Source organism: Phoenix dactylifera, chromosome 18 (assembly GCF_009389715.1).
Source record: "Phoenix dactylifera cultivar Barhee BC4 chromosome 18, palm_55x_up_171113_PBpolish2nd_filt_p, whole genome shotgun sequence".
NCBI lineage: Eukaryota > Viridiplantae > Streptophyta > Magnoliopsida > Arecales > Arecaceae > Phoenix > Phoenix dactylifera.
In genome coordinates this window covers 4,281,493-4,304,216 of record NC_052409.1, presented here as the reverse complement: position 1 = coordinate 4,304,216, position 22,724 = coordinate 4,281,493, and the positions used below count along the sequence as shown (strand labels likewise).

The following is a 22,724-nucleotide window of genomic DNA, read 5'->3' as shown; positions in this document are numbered from 1 at the left end:
TCGCTTATCAAGTCGGTGTCTGCATCGTCGGCATACCTTTTCATCTCTCGAAACACTAAATAAATTTTGGTTATCAAGGAATCATGGCTACGGTGGTATTGCGAAGTTTTTGTAACAATTCAGAGACTCATCCAAAATAGCCAGCCGAAAGATATTATTTAGATTTTTTGATCCTGTATAAGTATCCAAGATCTACCCAGCGAATAATCGATATGGGTTTAAATACATGCCCGCACGAATCCTCACGTACTCCCTCCATTCAAGCCATGACGTCCTCGTCAGGCTAAGGATTCAAATTTATTTAAATTTAATTACAAACACCACAATTGGCTCGTGGTCACCCCCAATGGTTTCGTGTTGCAGTGTCTCCTAGTCCACATAGGTTATGGGCCAGTTTCGCTCTGATACTATTTGTGACAATCTAGAACCTTACCCAAAATGGCTAGCCAGAAGGTATTATTTGGATTCCTTGATCCCGTATAAGTATCCAAGATCTACTCAGTGAATAACTAATGCGAGACTAAGCACACGCCCGCACGGGTCCTTGCAGATACATTCTTGCAAATGGTTGCGGAGCTTTCTTGATACAAATATGGATCAGAGACTAATATCGATTTTTATATTTGTTTTGTTTGACGAATATGGATGTAGTTGTTAGTCGCTGAAAAATTCATATGCATACTTATTTTAAATGGATATGGATAAATAATGGATGTCATATAAATATAAATATAAATTAAATAATTAAATTTTATGGTCATAAAATTAAAAATATTATTAGGTGGATCATAAATTATTTATTTTTTAAAAATTTATTATTTTTTAAAATTAAATAAAATTACAAATGAAATCGAATAGTTAAGTATGTATTGTATAAATATAAATATAATATTAATTAGATGTTTAAATTTTTATCTATATTTAAATATAAAAATAAACTTGAATAGATATTATTCGACACAGGCGGTCCATGGCACAACTTCAGCAGGCGGAACACACGCGGACGGATATAATGACGGCAAAAGCCGACCAAAGGGACGGCGAGGTAATTCTCGGCCAACGCAGCGTGTGAACATTCCTTTTCCGTCAGCGCCCGTTCGAGATCACCGCTCAAATCCATCCGCAGGCAAGTGCACATGAAAATTGAATCCATGATTAGGGGTAACTTAGTAATTTAGTATCACAACGGAAGGGTTTTCTTTCAAATTCTTGGGCCTTCCCTCTTTTGAAAAAAAAAAAGCGATTTTTCTCCCTTTCCTCGTCTCTCCAAAGAAACAGATTTGAATTTCTTTTATTATTCCGTTTCTTTCTTTCTTTCTTTCGATTTCTTGGGGAGGGATGGGGGTGAAAAATCTGTGGGATATCTTGGAATCCTGCAAGAAAACCCTCCCCCTTCACCATCTCCAGTAAGTTCCCCAAATCCTCCTCTCTCACTTCTTTATTACCCTTCTTGCCACTCTTTTTCACTCGCTCTTATCTCCTCTCCTTGATCCCAGGAACAAGAGGCTGTGCGTGGATCTCTCTTGCTGGCTGATCCAATTCCAGAACGCCCGCCGGTCGCCGGCCCGCGCGAAGGAGAAGCTCTACCTCAGAAATCTTTTCCACAGGCTCCGAGCCCTGATCGCCTTGAACTGTAGCCTTATTTTCGTTACAGGTACCAACTCTTATTATTATTTTTTTCTCTATTTCTTCTTTTTTTTGTTTTAATGAGAAAAGAAGAGAGAGGTATTTTGTTCTGGTGATAATTAGAGACGAGTTTGCCTAATTCCTGTAAGATCTTTGAGCATAGAGGTAGAGATTTAGATATTTCAGTTATGATTTCACATGGTTTTGTTATCGAAGTTTGTGGAGACAATATTTCTAATGTAATAGTGGATTTTGATTGCAAGTATTGGCAATATTTGTAACAGAGAGAATTTACTGTAACCAAACTTTTTGCTGCCTTTGATATTCCTCATGGTTGGTTGTTTGGTTTGTCAGTCATAGGTGTAATGGGGAATCTTTGGCATGAAATCATGCGACGTATTTCCATGTATTAACTGACATTAAAGATTTTTTTTTTTTTGTTGACAATAAAGAAATTTGAGTAGTAGTAATATGAACCATGTCGTATTAGGAGGAACTATAACATATGTTTGAGTAGATATGTTGCCTCTAGATATCTAATCCCGAACCCAGTTAAATAGGGTTGAAGAGGTGAACCTGTGTACCTATAAAGGAGAAAAAATATTGACAAACATTGCAAAAATGTTCTGGCTATGGATGTGTGCTCGGAGCAACAGGAATAAATGTGTACAAATATGTAATGGCTTATATTTTTAGTTTTTCCATGCTGATAGTGTTTGTTTGTCAATAAAGAATAAATGTTTCTATGGTAGAGGACATTATTTTGGAACAAACTGTGAAACTTTTGTTGTGTTTGCCAGATGGATCGATTCCTTCCATTAAATTGTCCACTTATAGACGGCGATTGGGTTTTGGTTCCGAGGTTAGTCTCTCTCTCTCTCTCTCTCTCTCTCTCTCCTCTCTCTCTCGTTTCTCTACCCACCCTCTCTCTTTCTTACGCACACAGATACTACCTGCATGTATATGAGATACAGCACTTTCATCTAATTTTGTAACATTATTAACTTTTTTGTTTCAGGTTGCTCGAGAGGATGGAAATTCACAAACAATGCCATCACTTCGTAGAAACATGGGTTCTGAATTCTCATGTATGATAAAAGAAGCAAAAGTTCTCGGAATGGCACTTGGTATTCCTTGCCTAGATGGGTAATATTTTTGTATGCTGTATCTCCATAAATATTCTTTTCTGTATACTTATCATAATTCATATAAATGATCTAGAAGATCATATTGACATTCTGATTATCTCTTCCTTCTATGAAGATTATGTGTGGCAGATGAAGTGTTGAAGATTAGCTGTGGTTGGTGGTGTGGAGTTAATTTTAATGGGTGAAGTTAATGAAATTGTCAGTTTCCTAGTCAGAGTAATTTGAATAGGCCTATATGTCACCTAGGAGTGAGCAAGTACATTCTAAACAATGAATAGATAATTGTTAGGGCAGTTGTTTAGAGACTGTTCTGTTCTTTGATAAGCTTTACGCCAAAGCTCTCATCTAGTAGTTATCTCCTTTATGGTTACCAGGGAACATCTTTTCCATGTAATGGAGCATTTTCCTCTTTAAGAAAGGTATAATTTGGTTTCCTCATATTTCTAGGGATGCACAGTGATTTGTCCAAATAATGGAGAAACCACTTGAAATCTGTAACTGAATTCACAGTAAGCTGAATTGGCAATTGTCTTCCCATGATTTTCCTTATGTTTACCACTTGGACATTTCTTGGATCCAGCATCAGGAATTTTCTCTCTAGGCCTGTTTTACTTATCCTCTCTATGTATCTGTCCACGCTTCCTTTTTCTAGCAGCCTGTTACAGAAGTGGCTACTTTGATTTCTTCTACACATTTGACAAGTTTATTATTTATTTTTCCTCCCAGAATATCACCATTCAATTCACAATTTCAACATTATAGATCTCCTTGTTTCTTATTTTTCCGTAATTGTTTCCTATTATAATTTATAAATACACACATACCAAAGAAGGCAGCTGGTATATAGGCTGGACTAGTGTATCCCAACATTTTTTGCTAAATTGCAGGTATTATAGCAGTTCAATTTAGATTTAGTTTGGCTTACTTTCTTAACTGGTATAATTTTTAAGACTCTGTGTCTAAATGGATTGCTTTCATTTATAAATACTCTCAAAACTCAGGAAAGAAAGTGGCTAACCACTTGTGAAGATTCTAGGCTCCACTGAATATTAAAATTGCAACTGTTCAATGTGGTACTAAGACTGTTTTTTTTGTAGATAGAATAATACAATACATAATTTAAGCTGGTTTAGATATTCATATTGAAGAATAAAGTTCTGTTTGTTAAAAGGGTATTTTACTTCAATCAGGCTAGAGGAAGCAGAAGCACAGTGTGCATTGTTGAATTCAGCATCCTTATGTGTAAGTAGATTGGGTTTTTAAGTATTTTTGAACAATTCGATGTATGGATATATGATGAATGTCATCATTTTCAGGATGGGTGTTTCAGTTCAGATTCGGATATTTTCCTTTTTGGAGCTAGGACAGTTTATAGAGAGATTATCCTAGGTGAGTTCTAGAGCCGACAACCGTGTTGTTTGGGAAATTTGATGCACAGTTGCATATTTTAGCATAATTTTCCCAACTTGCTGACTTAATCTTTGATGACTACTGAAACCCCTTATTTGAAATAGGGGAGGGTGGCTACGTAGTTTGCTATGAGATGGAAGATATAGAGAAAAATCTTGGATTTGGAAGGAATTCACTGGTAAGTTACCATCTTAGATCACTTTCTTGTATTGAAACATCCACAATAATTCTTTTTTTTCGTGAGTTTTCTTTGATTATCAGTTCGTATAATTTAGATATTAAGGGGTTACATTTACAGATGAAGTTTGACTAAATAGTGCTCAAACAAAACTCCAACTCTTTTATGGCATACTTGTCCAAAAAAAACCTAGGTAATATAATTATAATTAATAGACCATATCCCCTCACATAACACTCATATAATACAAGTATATAATGTGTATGCTGTACATTGACAAGCGAGTATATATGGATCATAAGTTACTTGACTCGATCCAATACATACTTGTAACACTTGTTCCTTTCGCTATAATCTCACGGCATTTCATAGATTGTGAGTTTGCTTAATATATTCTACAAACATGTGGTAGTCTGAGTATTAATATATCTCAGAATCGGAAATCAAATATCAAGGCCAATGTAGCCTAGCATTGAAGTAGATGGAATATGTGTATATTCTCACAAAATTGAAATTTTTTAATCAATTCAGGCTAAACTATATGAATTATTCTTTAGCTTATACAGTAAATTCTTTGGTATCTGGTGAAAGCCTTTGATGTCACACCAATCAACCGACGCCGTTTTCACTATATATGATAAATGTATTAGAAGAAAGTGAATTCCTGGGTTAGGTTTGTAGAGTGACTTACTGCCCTGTGTTGGCAAACTGTGAGTCGAAATGGGGTTACACTGCAGTACATATCTTGCCATTACATGATTGGTATGCCCCAATATCATAGTACTTCAAACTTTGGCGAAGAATCAAATTTAGAAACTAAGTTTGATTCGACATAAAACTCAAACAAAATTCGAACTCTTTTATGGCATATTAAGCCAAAAGAAGTTCTTATAACCCAGAAAAAGAAAAATAAGGGCTCAATTTATAATATTCTCACCAGATGCAATGGCAAGATTCTGCTATATCAACATTTCAATGCTATTGGTGACTTATATGATAATGTCGTCCTATATGCTGTCAAAAGTATATGTTTATATTTTTATAATATATGTTTTTATGTTTTTATTTCTAAAGTAATGGGTTTTGGTTACCTGTGATCTTCAGATTTCTTTGGCTCTTCTTCTTGGCAGTGACTACTCTCAGGGAGTTCGTGGATTTGGGCCGGTAAGTGGTATCAAGTTTAGCCTCCTGACTTAATAGGGGCAGATTTCTCTGATAATGTTTTTCCAACTTTGGCACATGGGTTTGTGTTGTATAGGTTTGTGTTGACATCATCACTACATCATGAACATATAAAAATTCATAGTACTATTTCAGTTTCAGGACAATATCAACAGAGTAATTTGCATGAAAGGGATCCTTCTAAACTGCAATTTTTCATGTTTTTGAACTTTGAATGCTGCAGGAAACAGCATGCCGGATTGTTAAATCAATAGGCAATGATACTATTCTGTGCCAGATTGTGTCTGAGGGATTAACAATGGCAAAAAAGTATAAAGGGAAGAAAAATACAGGGAAAGTTCTCAGCTTTGATGTGAATAAGGAGAATGATCCATGCCTGAGGCAACATAATTGTGGTGAGTTGAAGAAAGTTATCTATGTAAGTATCTCACTATAATAGACATGGATTTCGCTCTATGCTGTGGCTATCACACAAATCCATCAGCTGCACATCCTACCATGTTTAATTAATTGAAGTAAATATTCGAAATCTTGTAACGGTAAAATGAATGTGCAAATTTTCAGAACTCTCGTATTCTACAAGTTTTTGGTCACTTGGTTACTAGTTTTGTCTGTCTTGAGCCCTCATTAAGTCTGAAAATGGTCTTTTTCAGTAAACTTTCATTCAAGGTTTACTATGCTGGTATCGGGCACCGTATTCGTTGCTCGACAGCACAAGTTGGTACGGATCTGTAATGTGTTAGGCCGGGCTTGTACCGACACAGCAGAGGAGGTAGGGAAGAGAGCGAATGGGAGAGAGAGGAGGCCGACGCCCGGGAAGGAGGCGGAGGCTACGGCCGGGGCCCTATTTCGTTTGAAACAGAGGTCCGGCCGCTAAAAAATTTTGCGATTTGATTTGCCGACCTCATTTAAATATCGCAAAATTAATAAAAATATTTTAAAAAAATTAAATAAAGTCGGCAATGGATTTGCCAACTTCAACTTGAAATCTGCAAAAATAAAAGGGGCCTCCGTGTCTGCATCTCCCTGGCCTCTGCTGGCCGGCCCCGGGCCTGCCTCTCTTCCTTCCTCTCCCTCCCCCGCGCTCTCTCTCTCTTTTCCTCTTTTTTCGACAACGACATCTCGGTTTGGTTGCCGGAACCATCCTTGTCCGCTGTCAGTATGGCTCGGGATGCCCCGAACCAGGTGGTTCGGGGCGGTTCCGCCGACCATGCTTCCATTATTATTAACTGGTGGCTCTCCTGGTCTTTTCTTAGTAACTTCCATGAATGTTTACTGGTGGCTCTCATATACTACACTGCATACAAAATTTCACTTATATGGTAGCAATGTTCCTGAGGCACTAACGATGTATTAAGCCTGTGTTGTGTTTGCTTCTCAAGCTGAAGAGCTAAGATTTGCTGTATCCCTCGGTGTATGGTTATTGCAATATCCTTTTTTAAGTTATGATTATATCATTTCTTAGAGAAAAGTAATGAAAGATGTGTAACTGTAAAAAATAGGTGTTGATGATGGTGTTTTGATGCCAACCTCTGAAGATTTTGTCATAGATTATGAGCAAGGCGATTTACTGATTCGTATAAGGTCTAAATAGAGTTAGTCAAAACTCTAAATAATGTTAAAAATGCACATTCATGATTAAATATAAGCAAGTCATGGTATCATGCTTTGTGTATGCCCACTTTCTGACAGTAGGTAATTATCCTCTGTATTGCAAAGCATGTTGGACAAAATTTTGAGACATCTGATGTGTCACTTCTTCCTGGTTTTATTTAAAGGAGTTTTGTCAGTCTTCCATGATCTCTTAGAACATATCCTGTTTTTATGAGCTTGGGTTTCTATACCCTTTTTTTTTCCCTGGGGGGTGGGGGGTGGGGGGTGGGTGTGGGGGTTGGTGGGATGAGGCTGCTACACCTCTAGCAGCTACTTTGCTTGATCATCTCACTGCTGTTAAGTCCCTAGCCTTTTGAATTTCATTTTCCAGAGGTAGAAATATCATTATCTCAACTAAAGGGTTGTAATATGCTGAAAAATAATTGGATATGGATCATCAGCCCCACTCTTATTTTATTAAAGTAAAACCATTCTGCTGACCCAATATTTCCCACCTGACTTTTTTTTCTTCTAATTTTAGCAAATGGGAAGAATCTAGAATTTCACGATCAGTTTCTGGAAGTCATAAATGCATATCTGAAGCCAAAATGTCATTCACCAGATTCAGAGGCTGTACTGAGGTAAAGAGCTATACATCATATTCCGATAATATGTTCTAATGTTTTGAAATGTGAATGTGTATCACAGAGGGATGGAAAGAATTATGGCAATTGAAAAGTTGTATTTTGGATAGATTTTAATAAGTTTATATAATGTCAATAGACCTTGCCTATTTGATTCCCTCTGTTTGTGTTAGTATGGAATATGAATGGCATGCATGTCTTTTGGAAGGCCGAACTTGTCTTGTTCCATATTGCATTGTGGGAGATACTGATTCAAGTTATTGTTAAAGCAGTTGAATTTTGATATTTACGGTGATTGAGTCGTGTCTTGCAGGGTGTGCACGCAACATCGCTTTCTACGGGCACAACTTCAACAGATATGTGAACGGTATTTTGGTTGGAATTCTGATAAAACAGGTGCTATCTACATTCTTGACAATTTCTATGAGAGCGTTATTATCTATATCTATATGTAACCAGGCAGACTGATTTACGTGCTCGACTTGCATCATTTTCTCTAATTTGTAACTTCTACCGCAGATCAATATATCCTTCCCAAGATCGCTGAGAGAGATCTTAGGCGGTTTGCTAATCTACGTTCCACATCATCAAAACTGGGAGTCAGGATTCCCTTGGATGAGGTAATACTTTGCGCACACACTTGTATACAATTTTCGCACATAAACTCAGTGTCCTTTTACTGTTTCCTTTTTATTTAATTATTCTCTGTCTGTTCCTTTGCAGATACCAGTTTCTTGCCCCGTATCTGCTATAGTAAAGCAGAGAAAAGTGCAGGGAAGAGAATGCTATGAGGTTTCCTGGCACAACATAGATGGGCTCAAAACTTCCATAGTCCCTGCTGATCTAATTGAAAGGTAACAATTGTTGTTATTTATACTCTTCTTGCATGACCCTGCAAGCAAATCTTCACCTTCCAATAGCAGGAAACAGTAAATATATACCATATATGAAGGACCAGTTTTAACTACTTGTAATAGTATCTCATGAAAATTTTAGAAGTTCTTCACGATTTGCTAATCATTTATGTTATTCAAGATCTGTTCATCGCCAATATGGATTACCTATAGGCCAATTTCCAGCATTAGATGGCTACTTTGCTATGCCTCTGTTCATCACATGTTCTACTGGCTCGTTATTTCCCATGGTCTTGTAGCATCGGCAGGAGATTTGTTTAGTATGATTTCTGCTTTGTGAAATTCATCTGTATCCAATTCAACAAAAATGTGTTAATTGGTTGGCTTACCAATGTATGCCTAGCGAGGAACTTTTAAAATTTTCTAGAAGAGTAAGTGATAATTTTCTAGAAGTTTTTATTAGTTTCTCTGTACTTATTCATTTAGAGCCCTTTTTATTTCTTTCATGCATCCCTACAGTGCCTGCCTGGAGAAGATAGCTGAATTCATAGAGAAGAAAGGTGAAGGAAAAAAGCAGAGCAGAAGACCAAGGCCAAGGAAATCAACCAAAGCTACTCTTGGTGAAGTTGATACCCAGCTACAAGGCCTGTTGCTCAGCGTTGAATTGCAAAGCAATTACCTCTCTGATATAACCAACCGTTGCCAGCCAATTGATGCAAACAGTGTAGAACCTGAGGTCATTGATCTGTCCACCCCTTCACCACCTCACCGTGGATGTGAAGCTGCAAAGTGTCGGACGGTTATTGACCAGCATGTGGATGCGATTAATGTGTCCGAGTCAGAAAATGATTTGTCACCTGAACATGAGAAGAAGGCAAGAGAGTTGAGATTGTTTATGGACAGTATTAGGGGAGATCTTGATTAGAGTAACCATAAAATACAGTGTGAAATATTTATTGTTGTAGTGGGACAGCATTGGTTTCAGCTGCATAGTTCTGCAGCTCAATATAAAATTAGGCTGTTGAAACTTTTGGTCGTTTCTGGATATAATCTGATCCATTAGGCTGAATCCATGCACTGTATGAGTGTATGGTGATGTTTATGAATGAATTTATTGCTGTACGTTGAGATATATCTTGCAATGCTAACCTTTTCTGATCTTTTGGAGCTTTGATAATTTTGATCAAAAAAATCATATGGTATTATCTGATCCTAAGAACTAAAAGCACCTAGAAACCATAGAGAACATACGAAGGCTCTGCTTAAAATTCTTGAAAAAGCGGAAAATCTACCATGGAAATTGTGCATGTGAGATGACATTTCCAAGTAAAACACCACAAGCTACCAAGCAATTAATTTACAGGCGACAACTAAACTGGCGACACTTCTTTGTCCATGCACTGCAATTATTGCACAATACTATTCAACATCGTTGATGTAAAACTTTGGCCATCCTGATGGCTGCCTTCTACCATCTGCATTCATGTCTCCGCAATTTGTATCAAGAGCTATTTCTTGAAACAGGTGCTAGTAACTCTCCTAAGTTTAAATTTGGCACCTCTATTGTTTTGAAGCAGTGCTTCCAAATTTATGCAAAATTCTACCTTCTCGAAGTTCATATAGAAATTTCTACGTAGGCACTTTGATCTGGCCTCAACAATGCCCTTGCTCAACCATCTTATCTGTTTCGACGTGATACTGCATCCAAGGAAAAATAATGCCTTGGCAAATGTAATATAAATACAGAACATAGTTAGAAATTTCTGTGTAGGCATCCCACGGTTAGCATCTTTCAATTATTTAAATGCATGCCCAGAGTACAAAATAATCTGATTTTTGTTTTGCTATTTAGATAGCAACTTAATCTAAACCCTAAATCTTTCTATCTGAGAATGGATTTCTTATATACATGGTTATATGATAAGAAACTTGTATGTCACTGAGAGGTGATTTTAATCAGAGAGTGTCAAAATTTTACCTGTGCGACTAAGCTGGAGGACAGGACACCAATACAACTTTGGCTATGCGGCATAAATTGGCCATTAATTAGCCATCTTATGATCTGGTTGGGTGGTACCGAGTACCAAAAAAATAATCTGATTTAAATGAAGAAATTAAACGTGCATGGCCCTCCTGGCCTAATACCATGACAGCTGCTCATGGGCAGGATGCATGCACGGAATCTTCCGTGCACAACTCTTAAAGCCCTTCGAGAAGGCATCATTTTTGATGCACAGATGGCATAGGCTTCATGAATAGCCCACAAGATTTTGAGGAGCAATTGAACCGATGAGCCTCTCAGCTTGAGAAAAAAAAAATCGTTTCATTAATCGATGTCTTAAGTACGTGAATAGGCAAACTCTTTTTAACCTTTCCTGCTTTGGGCTTTTTTTAGTCAGAGTTCGTCTTCATCAGGAGAGAATCAAAGATCAATGAAAAGCCCACAAGACCATGCATGCCAATGATTACAGTCGGAATGATGTGTGAAAACAATGCCATTGTATCGGCTTAGTCTTTTTTTTTTTTGGAAGTAAGCAGCCTGAAGGTTTGACTTATGAATGTTGCTTGATAGGTTTGACTGTTCCCAAGTTCATTGTATCCTTATCAATTTCTGATTCGAGCAATGCTAAACTAGCAAACAATTAGCAAAAGAATTGATAAAATACGCATTATAACATCCTATAATCATACTTCACATCAGTTATACATGCATAAGAATATTTTTTATCGCAGCTATCATATTTTCTAAAAAGAAATTATTAATTCATTTTTTGCTTTTTTTTTTCTTTCCCTGGCTGACTTGATGGGTTCTTGAAATCATGCTGAACGAGCTTATATGAAGCTAGACGCCGTCTGCTATAAGTTATACAACAGTTTAAAATGGAAACATGCTGTTTCCATCTATAATGATGAGATAGCTAAGCCGGGCCTCCATTGTAAGTTATAGGCTTATAGCTTTATAGGCTGTCCGCATCCGAGCCACCAAACAAGTGTGGCATTATTGAATGTAACAAAGATTTTTCCAGTTGCTGGCCCTTTTTTTTTTACTAGAACTTTTTCAACCGTTGAAAAGAGCACATCGATGAGGTAACTTTGAAAGTTTAGCATGGAAAAGAGCGTTTCAGTGGATGGCTTACCAACTGTAATCTGTAATTGATTTTGATGAGGTCGGAAGGTATCCACTGCTTCTTCTCAGAGATATTGTCTGCTTTAAAGAGAGTTTCATAGTCTCTTCCCAACGCACGGTTTTATCCCGCAAAAGACGTCTTTGAAGAGAAAGGGATATACCCCTTCCATTTAAAAAACAGACTTCTCCGCTATGTAGTCAATATATGACTAAGTTTGGACCATTTATTTTCATAACAAATTCGATAGAAATTTGTATGCGGCTCATGCATCTATTAATTAATCGAGTGATAAGATAGCTTATAGTATGCGACAAAATGATGATCGTTTACCTAATACCGTTTCATGGAAGTAAAAGGTAAAAGAATTTATAAGGAGTTGGCCTTGACTTGATATGTGGTTTGAGGGGGGCTTGAAGTCGCTTCAATGGCTTTTGTGCATCCCATCAAACGTTACCTTGTCATGATGCGTTGCAGCATAGCAAATCTATATATCCATTTATAATGCCTACTTTTGGATATCTCCAGTGCCCAACCGCCGCCGGCAGTCCATCGGTTTCGGATCTATTGCTTGCTTCCTCACAGATGGCGAATCTAAGATATCTAGTAGCCTCTATAGATTTGGTCGATCGCTTTCAATGTGCATTCTTGTAGCCCACATCATTGTAAAGTGGTTTATAGGAATAATTGCTGGAGACAAATGTAGTTTGTTTACCTTGGTAGCATCTGGACTCGTGTGCAAGTATTGCAACTCAAATATTTCATTATATATGGGGGAGCACCTGAGTGTTCATCTTAGTCAGTTATATATTCGGTGATATCATGTGAATTTACTTGAGGGAGAATATTTCCTGAACCTGAAAGAGAGGTTCTTATGGTTATTTAAAAATATATATATATCATGCATGAAAGAGTAGGTATGGTGTAATTTCTTCCTCGACGTAATTTAGAAGTGCATGGGAGCACCAATTTAGGCTGGGAGAACTGGAAGAGTCTAACTCCAATTGGTAAGCAAAAACAACAATTTCTAATTGACAGAATCTCTCTCTTAAGGATATACGTCAGATAATCTCTCTCTCAAACAGAATCATAGCCATTTTTTATCTGGTCTCATGTGCTCGTGATGTATCACACTGTACTGCATTTATTGGTAGAATAATGCAAACCATCTACCTGTACTCATTAGCAATCCATGATGACATCGGCTTGTCCCTCGAGTGATGGCCAATTTAATGATTCCCTAGAGTGACGTTCCATGAGCAGGCCATTTGCTCTTGTAGTCCAAAACAAAACACCAGAAGTGATAAATTTTTGCAGCTAAAGCTTGGATATTTTCTGATTTTGGATTGTAATGGATATATCTACACTCCATGACTGCTGACCTCCCCAAAGAATGACTTTGTGAAGTCGCTCGAGGCAACCCTTTCACCATGAGTACACAATTTAAATCACACGAGGAAGCTTGCAATCGGTCTAATTCTTGAAGAAGAGCTCTCTACAAATCGCCACCTTTTATTGGCAAAATTCAGCACATTGGATTGGCTCACAAAGATCTAACCTGCACTTCAAATCAAATCACTAGAAACATCATAATGATATGCAGGTCGCTGGTCCATGGTCCATGGCATCTTGCTTGCAGATGATCATTTTCCGTTTTGAAATTATAATAATCAACCAATAATATGCATGTTGGCAAATGGGCAAGAAAGCCAACAATCGTAGTCTAATGAAAAGGTCTATCAGCCTATCTTCCCTTGCTACTGACCATATATTATTACCTAATGACAAAACCTGGCGTTCTAACACGAGAGAGAGAGAGAGAGAGAGAGAGAGAGAGTTGAAGAATCCACAAGGGTATTTTGGTACGAAACTTGTCGTTCTCACCATTACAGAGAGATGGTCCCGTATTAGTAGACTCCCCATCGTCCTGCTCTCTCTCTCTCCAACTTCAAATCCAACCTCTCTCTCTCTCTCTCTCTCTCTCTCTCTCTCTCTTCCCAAACTTGCTGCTCTTTTTTATACGTCATTCTCCAGCACCATGAAGCTTGTAAAGTTCTCTCTGCCATCGATATCTTTCTTCATTCTTATATTACTTGTGGTGAGCCAACCATCTAGTTTCAGCCATGGCCTCAGAAGTATGAAAAATGACGTGGACAGGAGCCGGAAAGGTGAGTATCCATCACCCACTTGCTATTTCTCCAAGATTTCTCCATCTCAAGTGATCAACGACGATGATGATGATTTTGGCTCCAACTATGGAGTGTCTGAGAGAGGGGTACCTCAAGGTCCAAACCCACTTCACAATTGATTTATAGCAGTCTTCGGTTAGTTTCCGGAGTTGGATACAGCTGTAATGTTTGTTCTTCTTTTCGCACTGGAAGATGTATACCAGAAGCTGAATGAAATGCGATAATATGCCCTTTTTTATAGTAAGACGTTGCATGAAATCTGATAATTATATCTTTTCTTTCCAACTCTCTGAAACTGAAAAAATTGGAGTCTTTGCTTGATACAAAGGAGCACCAAACGAAGATACCAAAAAAAGAAAAACTAAGCTATGAGTTTCACCATTGTAGATGTCGAATAATACCTAAAATATGCAAACAACTACAATTTTTCTTCTATGAATGCATGATAAAGCAGCAATTTATGTCCTTGATACTTTGATTGCGAGGTGGGAACCGAGATATATAAGAATTGTTACCCACTGCCGTAAGCTCCATATGTAGAAGGAATCAAATTTTAGAAAGCAAACGATCAGGTGCACGTCGTAGTCAGCATTCTTCTTTTTTATTATGCATATGATGATAGGATTTGTTGAAATAATAGCCACATAGTCCAAGTAACACCTCACTGCCCACTGGTCCATTCTTCTTACATCGACAAATCATATTACGCATATGATGATAAGATTAGTTTATTCTAGAAGGATAATGAGGTAAGGAAAAGCTTTCTTGGGCTATCCAAAGTCAGACAAGAAGAATAAAATAATCAGACTTTTCTGTTAACGCTTTATAACCCCCTTTTTTCATTAGAAATTGTCAGGCGAAAGCTTATTTTACCATAAGCACATGAGCAGTTGCACTGCATGGAATCAAGGCTGAGATTCAAGAAAAACATCAAACCACTATTAATAGCAAAATAAACAAACTTCCAAGAAAATTTTCAGTTGCACAAGTTAAAAAAAGTGCAATCATATTTAAGTAAATCATCCAACATTCTTTCTTGCTTGATGACAAAGATGAACTTTCAACTGAAACAGAGTATATGTTCTGAAGCCCCTCTCAGGAAGATTCTCTCCATCCACCGTAATTTTCTTCTTCACAGCAGCCGTGCTCACGACAACTCTCCTGCAAAGAGAACTTTTTTCCTCAGAAAAGACAGGCAAAGGAGAATCACTGCAATTGACGGTCCATGAAGAATAACATGACAAAAGTTGACCATACATGCTGAAAATTCAGTCCCTTCAGACACTGCATATTTTCAGTTGCTCTATTTGTTATGGATTGACGGACAGTGCGATCCTTTATTGCTAAACATGATACAAACCAAACTCCAATTCATCATTGAGTAATTAAAAATTTTTAGAAAGTGATTCTAGTATCTAAGAAAGAAAAAAAGTGCTTCAAATGAAATCACGGAGATCTGTCATTAATTTTCTCTGAGCAGTCCTCATTCAAATTATTTTAGTCCAATAATAATTATCCATAATATAAAAATCCTAGCTTTGGTTTCATATAAATGGGACATGATCACTAACCGCGCAAGTAATGCCCAATGAAAAATATAAATGAGGCTGGGTAAGTCAAAAGATTACAGCTATCTTCATAGAGATACGGGCACATCCATATTGGGGTTCATACTGAAGCTTAAGGGCTCCTGGTCTTAACAACAAAAACTGATATTTGGAAATAAAGATTGAAATGCCAAGAAACCACAGGTGCAGAACAAATCAAACATTATAGAATTAAAATTTACGAAAAATGTATATTTATGCAATGCTGCAACCAAAATCAATGGCCATGAGATAGCCTAGTTTTCTATATATTATACAAATCAGATAAAGAAAAGGCAACGTAAAGCTTCTTCAAGGCGAGTGAAGCAAAGGTATATCTATCAAATGACCATGATTGCTTCTTGCCAACGAGACTAGTGATTCTAGAATAAGTGTGACACCTAATAAGATATGATAACATGTACTTGCGTTCATCTCTGATTGTCCAAAGAGGATGTGGATCATAATGACAGGAACCGGGAGCACCTAAATAGCATTTGAATATGGTACTAAGACATTTCATCTGTCAGCATCGTAAAAATAAAGAGCAACATAGAATGGAGTTATTAGTGATTTTGGTAAATGTGGTCCAGAAAAATAGCTAATATGATGAGCATAAGCAAGTTTAAAAGCATAAAAAAGCAGAAGAATTAGCAACAAATTTACGATGTTAAAGTTTTTCTGAAAAAACAAACTCATGATAGGGAGAAGGCTTTGGAAGGTTCGAGAAGCCTAAACTTGGTTTGGGTTAGCGGGTGGAGGCGTGGTCCAGGTTAGCAAGGCACGTTCCAAATACTGGTTTGGGATGACTAGGCGCATTCACAATGTCTCAAAACCTGGCAATTGTGGCTGATGGACACTTTAGAAAATTGATAGGAAAAATGATAGGAAGGCAGATGCAGAAAATTGATGGAGAATAATGTTCAGAGAGTCAGTTTATAGATCATCTACCCAATGACACTTTAGAATATCCTTTACAATATAAATTCTACAAGAGATTTGCAAGGTTGCAATTACATAAATTGGGTGGTTTATGTATTTTAATATTCATTTGAAAATTTAGGCAACTACTAACCAACTATAATATTAATTATACTGTTATTATCTAATGGTACCTCAAACCATTTTTCAAGAAGTTGAAAGGTATCGCTTTCATTGCAAGTGTAAAGTGAATTACCAAAGGACTCAGCATTTCATGAGTTTGGTAGTGATTGAGAATAAAATACCGTCAGAGTGAAGGTGAGACCGACTTTGATTTCTCCACGATATTCCTGATCCTTGACCACATTATAAGCAGTTGGCGGAAGGCTTCCTTCCATAAACAGAGGTTCAAGAAGAATCCTAGAAAATTGCACAATGAATCAAAACTAAAAATTCCAACAGAAAGCCAACATCATCTGGAGCAAACAGCAGTCAATGAATATGTTCTGTTTCTGTTAATCATTGCATGCACAATAATGACTCAACATAGCAAAGACTATGATAATAACAAAAACAGGTTTTAGGACCATTAAAAGTTAAAAAAATTTCAGTATGCCCAACTGCACTTATTGCAATCATCTCTTGATATATATATTGGGAATATGGATCATGATAAACACTCACTTTGCTTCTCCCACAAAATCATCATTTGAAACAGAATCACTGTCCATGAGCTTGATACTGAGCTCCGAAACATGGTCAGTGAGAGTGAATACAAAGGTCTCATTCCATTCAGGATCACTCCCAGCACCTGAATCAATCAACCCCAAACATTTGACAAGTAAGGAAGTTAGAAAGAATACATATTGTACTTCACTCATTGATAAAACACCTAATATTGTAATACTGTAAGATAAATATTTGAAAGTTTATTGCAGCTCGAGCCTTACAAAACTGGTTCCACACGAACAACTTCGAATGACATGACACTCCAAATAAAGCTTGCCCCAGTATAGAGGAATAATAGTGAGGTCTTAATAAAAAGTATAACTGGTGGCAATCCACATGGAGATACTGAAAATCTGCCCCAGAATGTCTTAATGCTTCTCTTTTATTCATCATAGCGGTTAATAGAGTAGACTTGCTCTTTTGTATTTAATGATGTTGGTAAAGTGTCAGAAATCTTATTAGTTGTGTACCAATTCTGCATACATTACGATGTGCACTTAAGCTCGCAATTTCTATATTTCTTTTAGGTTGTTCTTGGAACTTGTTTATTTCTACAGCAGAATGAAAGATTGCTTTAAAAAACACTTGGTGTTTCCAGAGCTAGATTTTAAGGATAGTGACTGCAAGTAATGAAGATGCAAATTGTAACCACTTATTGCATATGCAGAAATGAAGAGGAGTGTTAATTGTGTAACTACATATTGCACATGCAGAAACAACAAAGAAGTGTTAATTGTGTATTTAGAAAAAAATGTCTCTTTCAATAATAAGAAGTCTTGAAGTCACAAATCATGAGTTCTCACATATCATAAGTTTGTTAAAAACTTGGATGTGATCTACTACCTCGAAGCTACTTACACACCAAAAATCATGTGATTTAGAGACTCCTAACCTAGCATCAAATAGTCAAAAAATAGACACTTTAACTAACACAAAACAATGCATATTTTTTTGACCACTCAATGAATAGGTAAGGGGTATCCAAATCAGATGATTTTTAGTGTATAAGTAGTTTAGAGTTAGTATGTCACATCCAACGGCCGGATTCTAGACCACCAACAAATACACACATAAAAATATACACATACAAACCTATTACCAAGTCATACCTCGAACACAGTAAAAAAAGAAAGAAAAGAAAACAGAAAAAAAGGAAGCAAGAGGGTGAAGATATTGACAATGCAGACTGAAAAAGAAACATTGAACCAATTCTGGTAGACGGGCAAAAGAAATAGTGGTATTAACTCTATAAAATAGCAAATGAACTTTCATACATGAGACATCTGGTGCATTCTATTTATTGCACACATGGTCACTATTATTCAGATATAACTCAGAAATAGGCAAACCAAGATCTTCAACTTAAAATTTCCACCATTAAGAAAATATATTGTTTGCCACAAAGTATGGTTCTCAAAGTATGGTTCTCAATTAAAGTATGGTTCTCAATTGGGATGCTGGGTATGACAAGTTTGAATCAGTTGAAAGAACTAGAGATCAAATCTAGTGTCACCGAGTTGGATGTCAACCTGAAAAATTGACAAATAATAGATAGCAAGACCAATGAATAAATGCTCCTTCAGGGTACCTCCAGGATCAAGTATCTGATTATTAGAGGCATGCACTCAACAAAGCAGCCTCTTGAGCTCTCCAACGATAAGAACTGAACTGTATTTTAAATTTGACTCAGATGCCATCCAAAATGTTTAAGAACAAACAAAGAAAATTGGAAATCAAATTTCAAAAGCAGCTATCAAAGTAGTAGCAGAGTGTTGCACTGGACTACCTTTGAAGTCAAACATAAGAAATTAAAATTGGAGAGTAATTCCATATCAACATGAAATATGATTTAAGACCCTTGATCAGTACAATCATAAAGTACATGTTTTGCCGAGATCCAGAATATAATGGTTGCAACCTTCATTGTAAACAAAGGCAAGGGAGTTAATCAATAAAATATTGATTTAAAACCAATGAGAGAAAGGAGCTGATTTTGGAAATCTAGAAGAACAAGGTACTTGCTATAGATGCAGAACCATCAGAAATGTAATAAATCTATATGCCACATAACGTGTGTCCCATGATGCTAAATCACCTTATAGTTTGATTCAGAACACATGAATGCTATTCTGACGCATTAGAAAAAGAAATATGATTAAACTAGAAGTAGCCAACTTTATATGAATTGAGTCGCTATGTTTACAGTGTTGCATAAATGCCTTCTGAAATCCCAAAATCATCAAAACATGAAACCACTTTTTTTACTGTTATAGAATTTTGAAATTCTTGGTCGCTTACTCTAACTTTACGTGCTCTTAAATGCACTTTGTTATATTTCTTAATGAAATGTCGCACACCTAAAAATTCTCAGTGAAAGAAAAAAATCAAAATAGCAAGGATAATTCATGCACCATGAAATTTCAAACCTCCAGATGCACCTACAACAATTAAATGATAACATGCACAAAAGAGTAAGACAGCTTGGGTAACTCCAATGATGTATCTAATATCTAAAACATAGTAACAACTATTGAGCATCTCCTTGTCTGTTCATATCCAAGACTCCATGTCTCTTGCCACACGAAAAAAAAAGAAAAAGAAAAAGAAAAGAAAGCCCCAAACTTGGGCCTCTCCTCTTCCCAAAAGCATGAAAGTTATGCCCTTTGTTGACTTTTCTTTCCCAAACTTTTGAAGGATCCCATCCATCCATAAATTACCCCATCCACTAACATATTGCACATAGGCAGATTATAGGAGCCTTAAACTAGAAGTCATATATTGAGTTTGTACAGCTTACTCAAACTTGAAACCAAAGCCATCATATTTCAGAGTATTCTACATAGCAAAAACAACATATTAATGTACATACTGCATAAACTAACAATATTGCATAGACTGGACATGCACCTGATGCAATACTGCTTCTCTGCTCCTGTGTGCGACATATGAGGATAGCATAAGGATCCATTTTGCCTGCTTGGCAATTGCAAAAAGAATTCATCAAACATGATGTGTAAAAGCAGAGCAACAGAGTCAACAACAAAGAAAAATAATCGTGAATCACGTGTCCCACTTCAAAATGCAATAACCTATTCAGAAATAACACATGAAATAAATAAGTACATGCATAGAAAATGATATCCTATCAATATGCTAGCTGACATTCTTTACTTAAATCAAAAGGGATAGAAAAACAGAGGTCAAATACACTCGGGACAGTCATCTCACTAACATTCAAGCATACTATTAGTCATCTCAAATAGTTCTATGTGAGATTACTACTATTAGACAATGATGTTTGACATGATGAAGAGATTAATAATTAGAGTATAATGATTTTGGAAAGCTTATACCAAAAGATTTGGACATGATGAAGTATTTAATCATTAGAATATAAATCATAACTGTACACTGACAATCCCTAACATTTGAGCACTCAACATATGCATTAGCCAAATAGTACAGGATGGTGACTCTTTTGTGATTGTATATAATTATGCTCGTAGATTGGGAGATAAATGTTGCTTGTAGGATACCTCTACTTTTGGCGACACTCCTGTTCAATATATCCAACTACCCCTTCGCAGATACTTTCAAGCATTTGTTGGCCATTTAATCTCATACCCTTAGATATAACAACTGTAACTCCATCTAAATCATCTTAACCCACTAAAGTCAATGCTCTTCGTCATATGGGCTCATTTGAATATAACTCTATTAATCAGTTTAAACAAAATTTAAAACGAACTTGCAACACATAGGGACGAGATATGATTCTTTAAGCATGGAAGTGTTTTTTCATATTTTCTTTTCTTTTCTTTCTCTTTGGAGAGAGAGACCCTGGTGCTACAACTCTTATTAAAAAATCCAGGTTGCCACCCTACTCATCCAATTGGATTTAGTCCCATATTTCTAACCTTGTTTAATGACACGATACCTTATGATGTCCATAATGATGAACCATCATGAGTATCAAATAAGTCAAAGTGGTAACATATATTATCATCACCATCAAAGAATCACATGGGATAAAATCTCCAAGAGAAAGGAAGTTTGGCTATCTTGATAAGAACTATCACCAAAACAAAAAGGTAATTAGGGCTCCAGAATTATCAAAGCTATCAGTTCATAAGTACCACTAGATATAATAGGTGAATCCCTGTTAACTTAGTAAGCAGACACCCAAATCACATTAATTACATTATTCTGGAATTAACATTCCCGACCTTTAACATGTTGCAAGATCAATAGTCAATAGAATGGAACTCAAAACAAGCATGCACTGCATCCACGAAAGCTTTGATGGTAAATGCAAGAATTTCTCAATCTAGCTTAAGATCCTCGTGATGCTGCTACGTTACAAGAACAAAACTCCTAGTTTCAGTCACTTTCAAGTAGCCATACCATTACCAGTGGGCAGGGCCAATTAAACCACATTGCAGATACTGATCAAGACAATAAAATATCACATAATAAATCGAAACAAAACAATAATTAAATCAAGATCTCATAAAATCTTGCAAATTATTGTTGAACATCACCAAAACCTGAGCATCAAGAAGTCATAAAGAAACTCAAATACCCATCCTTAAGTACAAAAAAAGAATAGAAATCTCGAGAACTGATTAAAGAATTCCTGTGACCCATAGATCTTTTGAACTTCTTCAAACATCACCAAAAGCCCAAGAAACAAGAATCTCCAAACAAAATTAAATCCTCGTCCCTAAGCATGGCAGAAGATCAAGAATCTCTTGTTACGGAGATCTTTTGACCGTCTAAAGAATTCCTGCCATCGATAGATCATATAAACTTCGATCAAACACCACCAAAAACCCTAGCAATAAGAATTCTTGAAAAAAAAACCCTCAACCCTAAACACCCTTCACAAAAAAACAAAAAACAAGAAAATCTACTGATAGATCTTTAGAACGGTGGAAGAGCTCCTGCCAAGAATCAAGATCACGAGGAGAAAAAAGAAAAACGAAAAAAGAAAAAAGAAAAAGAATCGGAGAACAGAGAAGGAAGGGAGACGTACTGAGGAAATCGGAGTCGTCGAGACCTTTCGCCCCGACGAGAAGCACCTCCAGCGTCCCTTGGACCATCCTTCCTCTCCTTCTTTCCTTGATCTATTTCTCGGGAATTTTTTTTCCTCTTCCCTCGCACCTCGTTCCTGTCGTCTCTTCTATATGCGGTGAGGACGCGGTGTGGGATTAAATAAGGAATAAAAATAATGCGGTTTAAACCGGCTCTCTTCCCTCGCACCTCCTTCCACTCGCGCCTTTTGTATGCAGCGACGAGGACGCGGGGTGGGATTAAATAAGGAATAAATGAAGCGGTTTAAACCGGCGCGGGGTGGGTTCCGGTCCAGTATAGTATGTAACCGGGGATCATGCATTCGGAACGGATCGGGGGTGTCTTCGCCGTTGGATCATCCACCGGTCCTGTTATGATTTAAGATATGTGTAGGCGAATGAGCGACGGAACTCGGAGCGCTTTGAGAGATGTGCTGTGGACGATCCAACGGTGAATTCGAGCGAAG

At 36.9% G+C, this 22,724-nt stretch overlaps 2 protein-coding genes across 3 annotated transcripts; one reads left to right on the top strand and one right to left on the bottom strand.

The window, feature by feature from the left end:
- Positions 1–1,229: 1,229 nt before the first annotated feature.
- Positions 1,230–9,769, top strand: LOC103698349 (single-strand DNA endonuclease 1). Its single transcript, XM_008780350.4, has 14 exons — positions 1,230–1,406; positions 1,497–1,654; positions 2,427–2,488; positions 2,645–2,772; positions 3,965–4,016; positions 4,091–4,163; positions 4,289–4,362; positions 5,467–5,526; positions 5,768–5,939; positions 7,679–7,778; positions 8,095–8,177; positions 8,301–8,401; positions 8,505–8,635; positions 9,155–9,769. Exons 1-14 carry the CDS (start codon positions 1,339–1,341, stop codon positions 9,558–9,560), a joined length of 1,668 nt encoding a protein of 555 aa, XP_008778572.2. The 5' UTR covers positions 1,230–1,338; the 3' UTR covers positions 9,561–9,769.
- Positions 9,770–14,764: 4,995 nt separating this feature from the next.
- LOC103698360 (elicitor-responsive protein 3-like) lies at positions 14,765–22,459 on the bottom strand. 2 transcript variants are annotated; one of them, XM_008780366.4, is made up of 5 exons: positions 22,221–22,459; positions 20,093–20,158; positions 17,141–17,267; positions 16,762–16,876; positions 14,765–15,110 (listed from the first exon to the last, which is right to left on the bottom strand). In XM_008780366.4, exons 1-5 carry the CDS (start codon positions 22,285–22,287, stop codon positions 15,045–15,047), a joined length of 441 nt encoding a protein of 146 aa, XP_008778588.2. In that variant the 5' UTR covers positions 22,288–22,459; the 3' UTR covers positions 14,765–15,044. The 2 variants fall into 2 exon arrangements, with proteins under 2 accessions (XP_008778588.2, XP_038971386.1); XM_039115458.1 differs by lacking the exon at positions 14,765–15,110 and adding an exon at positions 15,166–15,292.
- Positions 22,460–22,724: the final 265 nt, after the last annotated feature.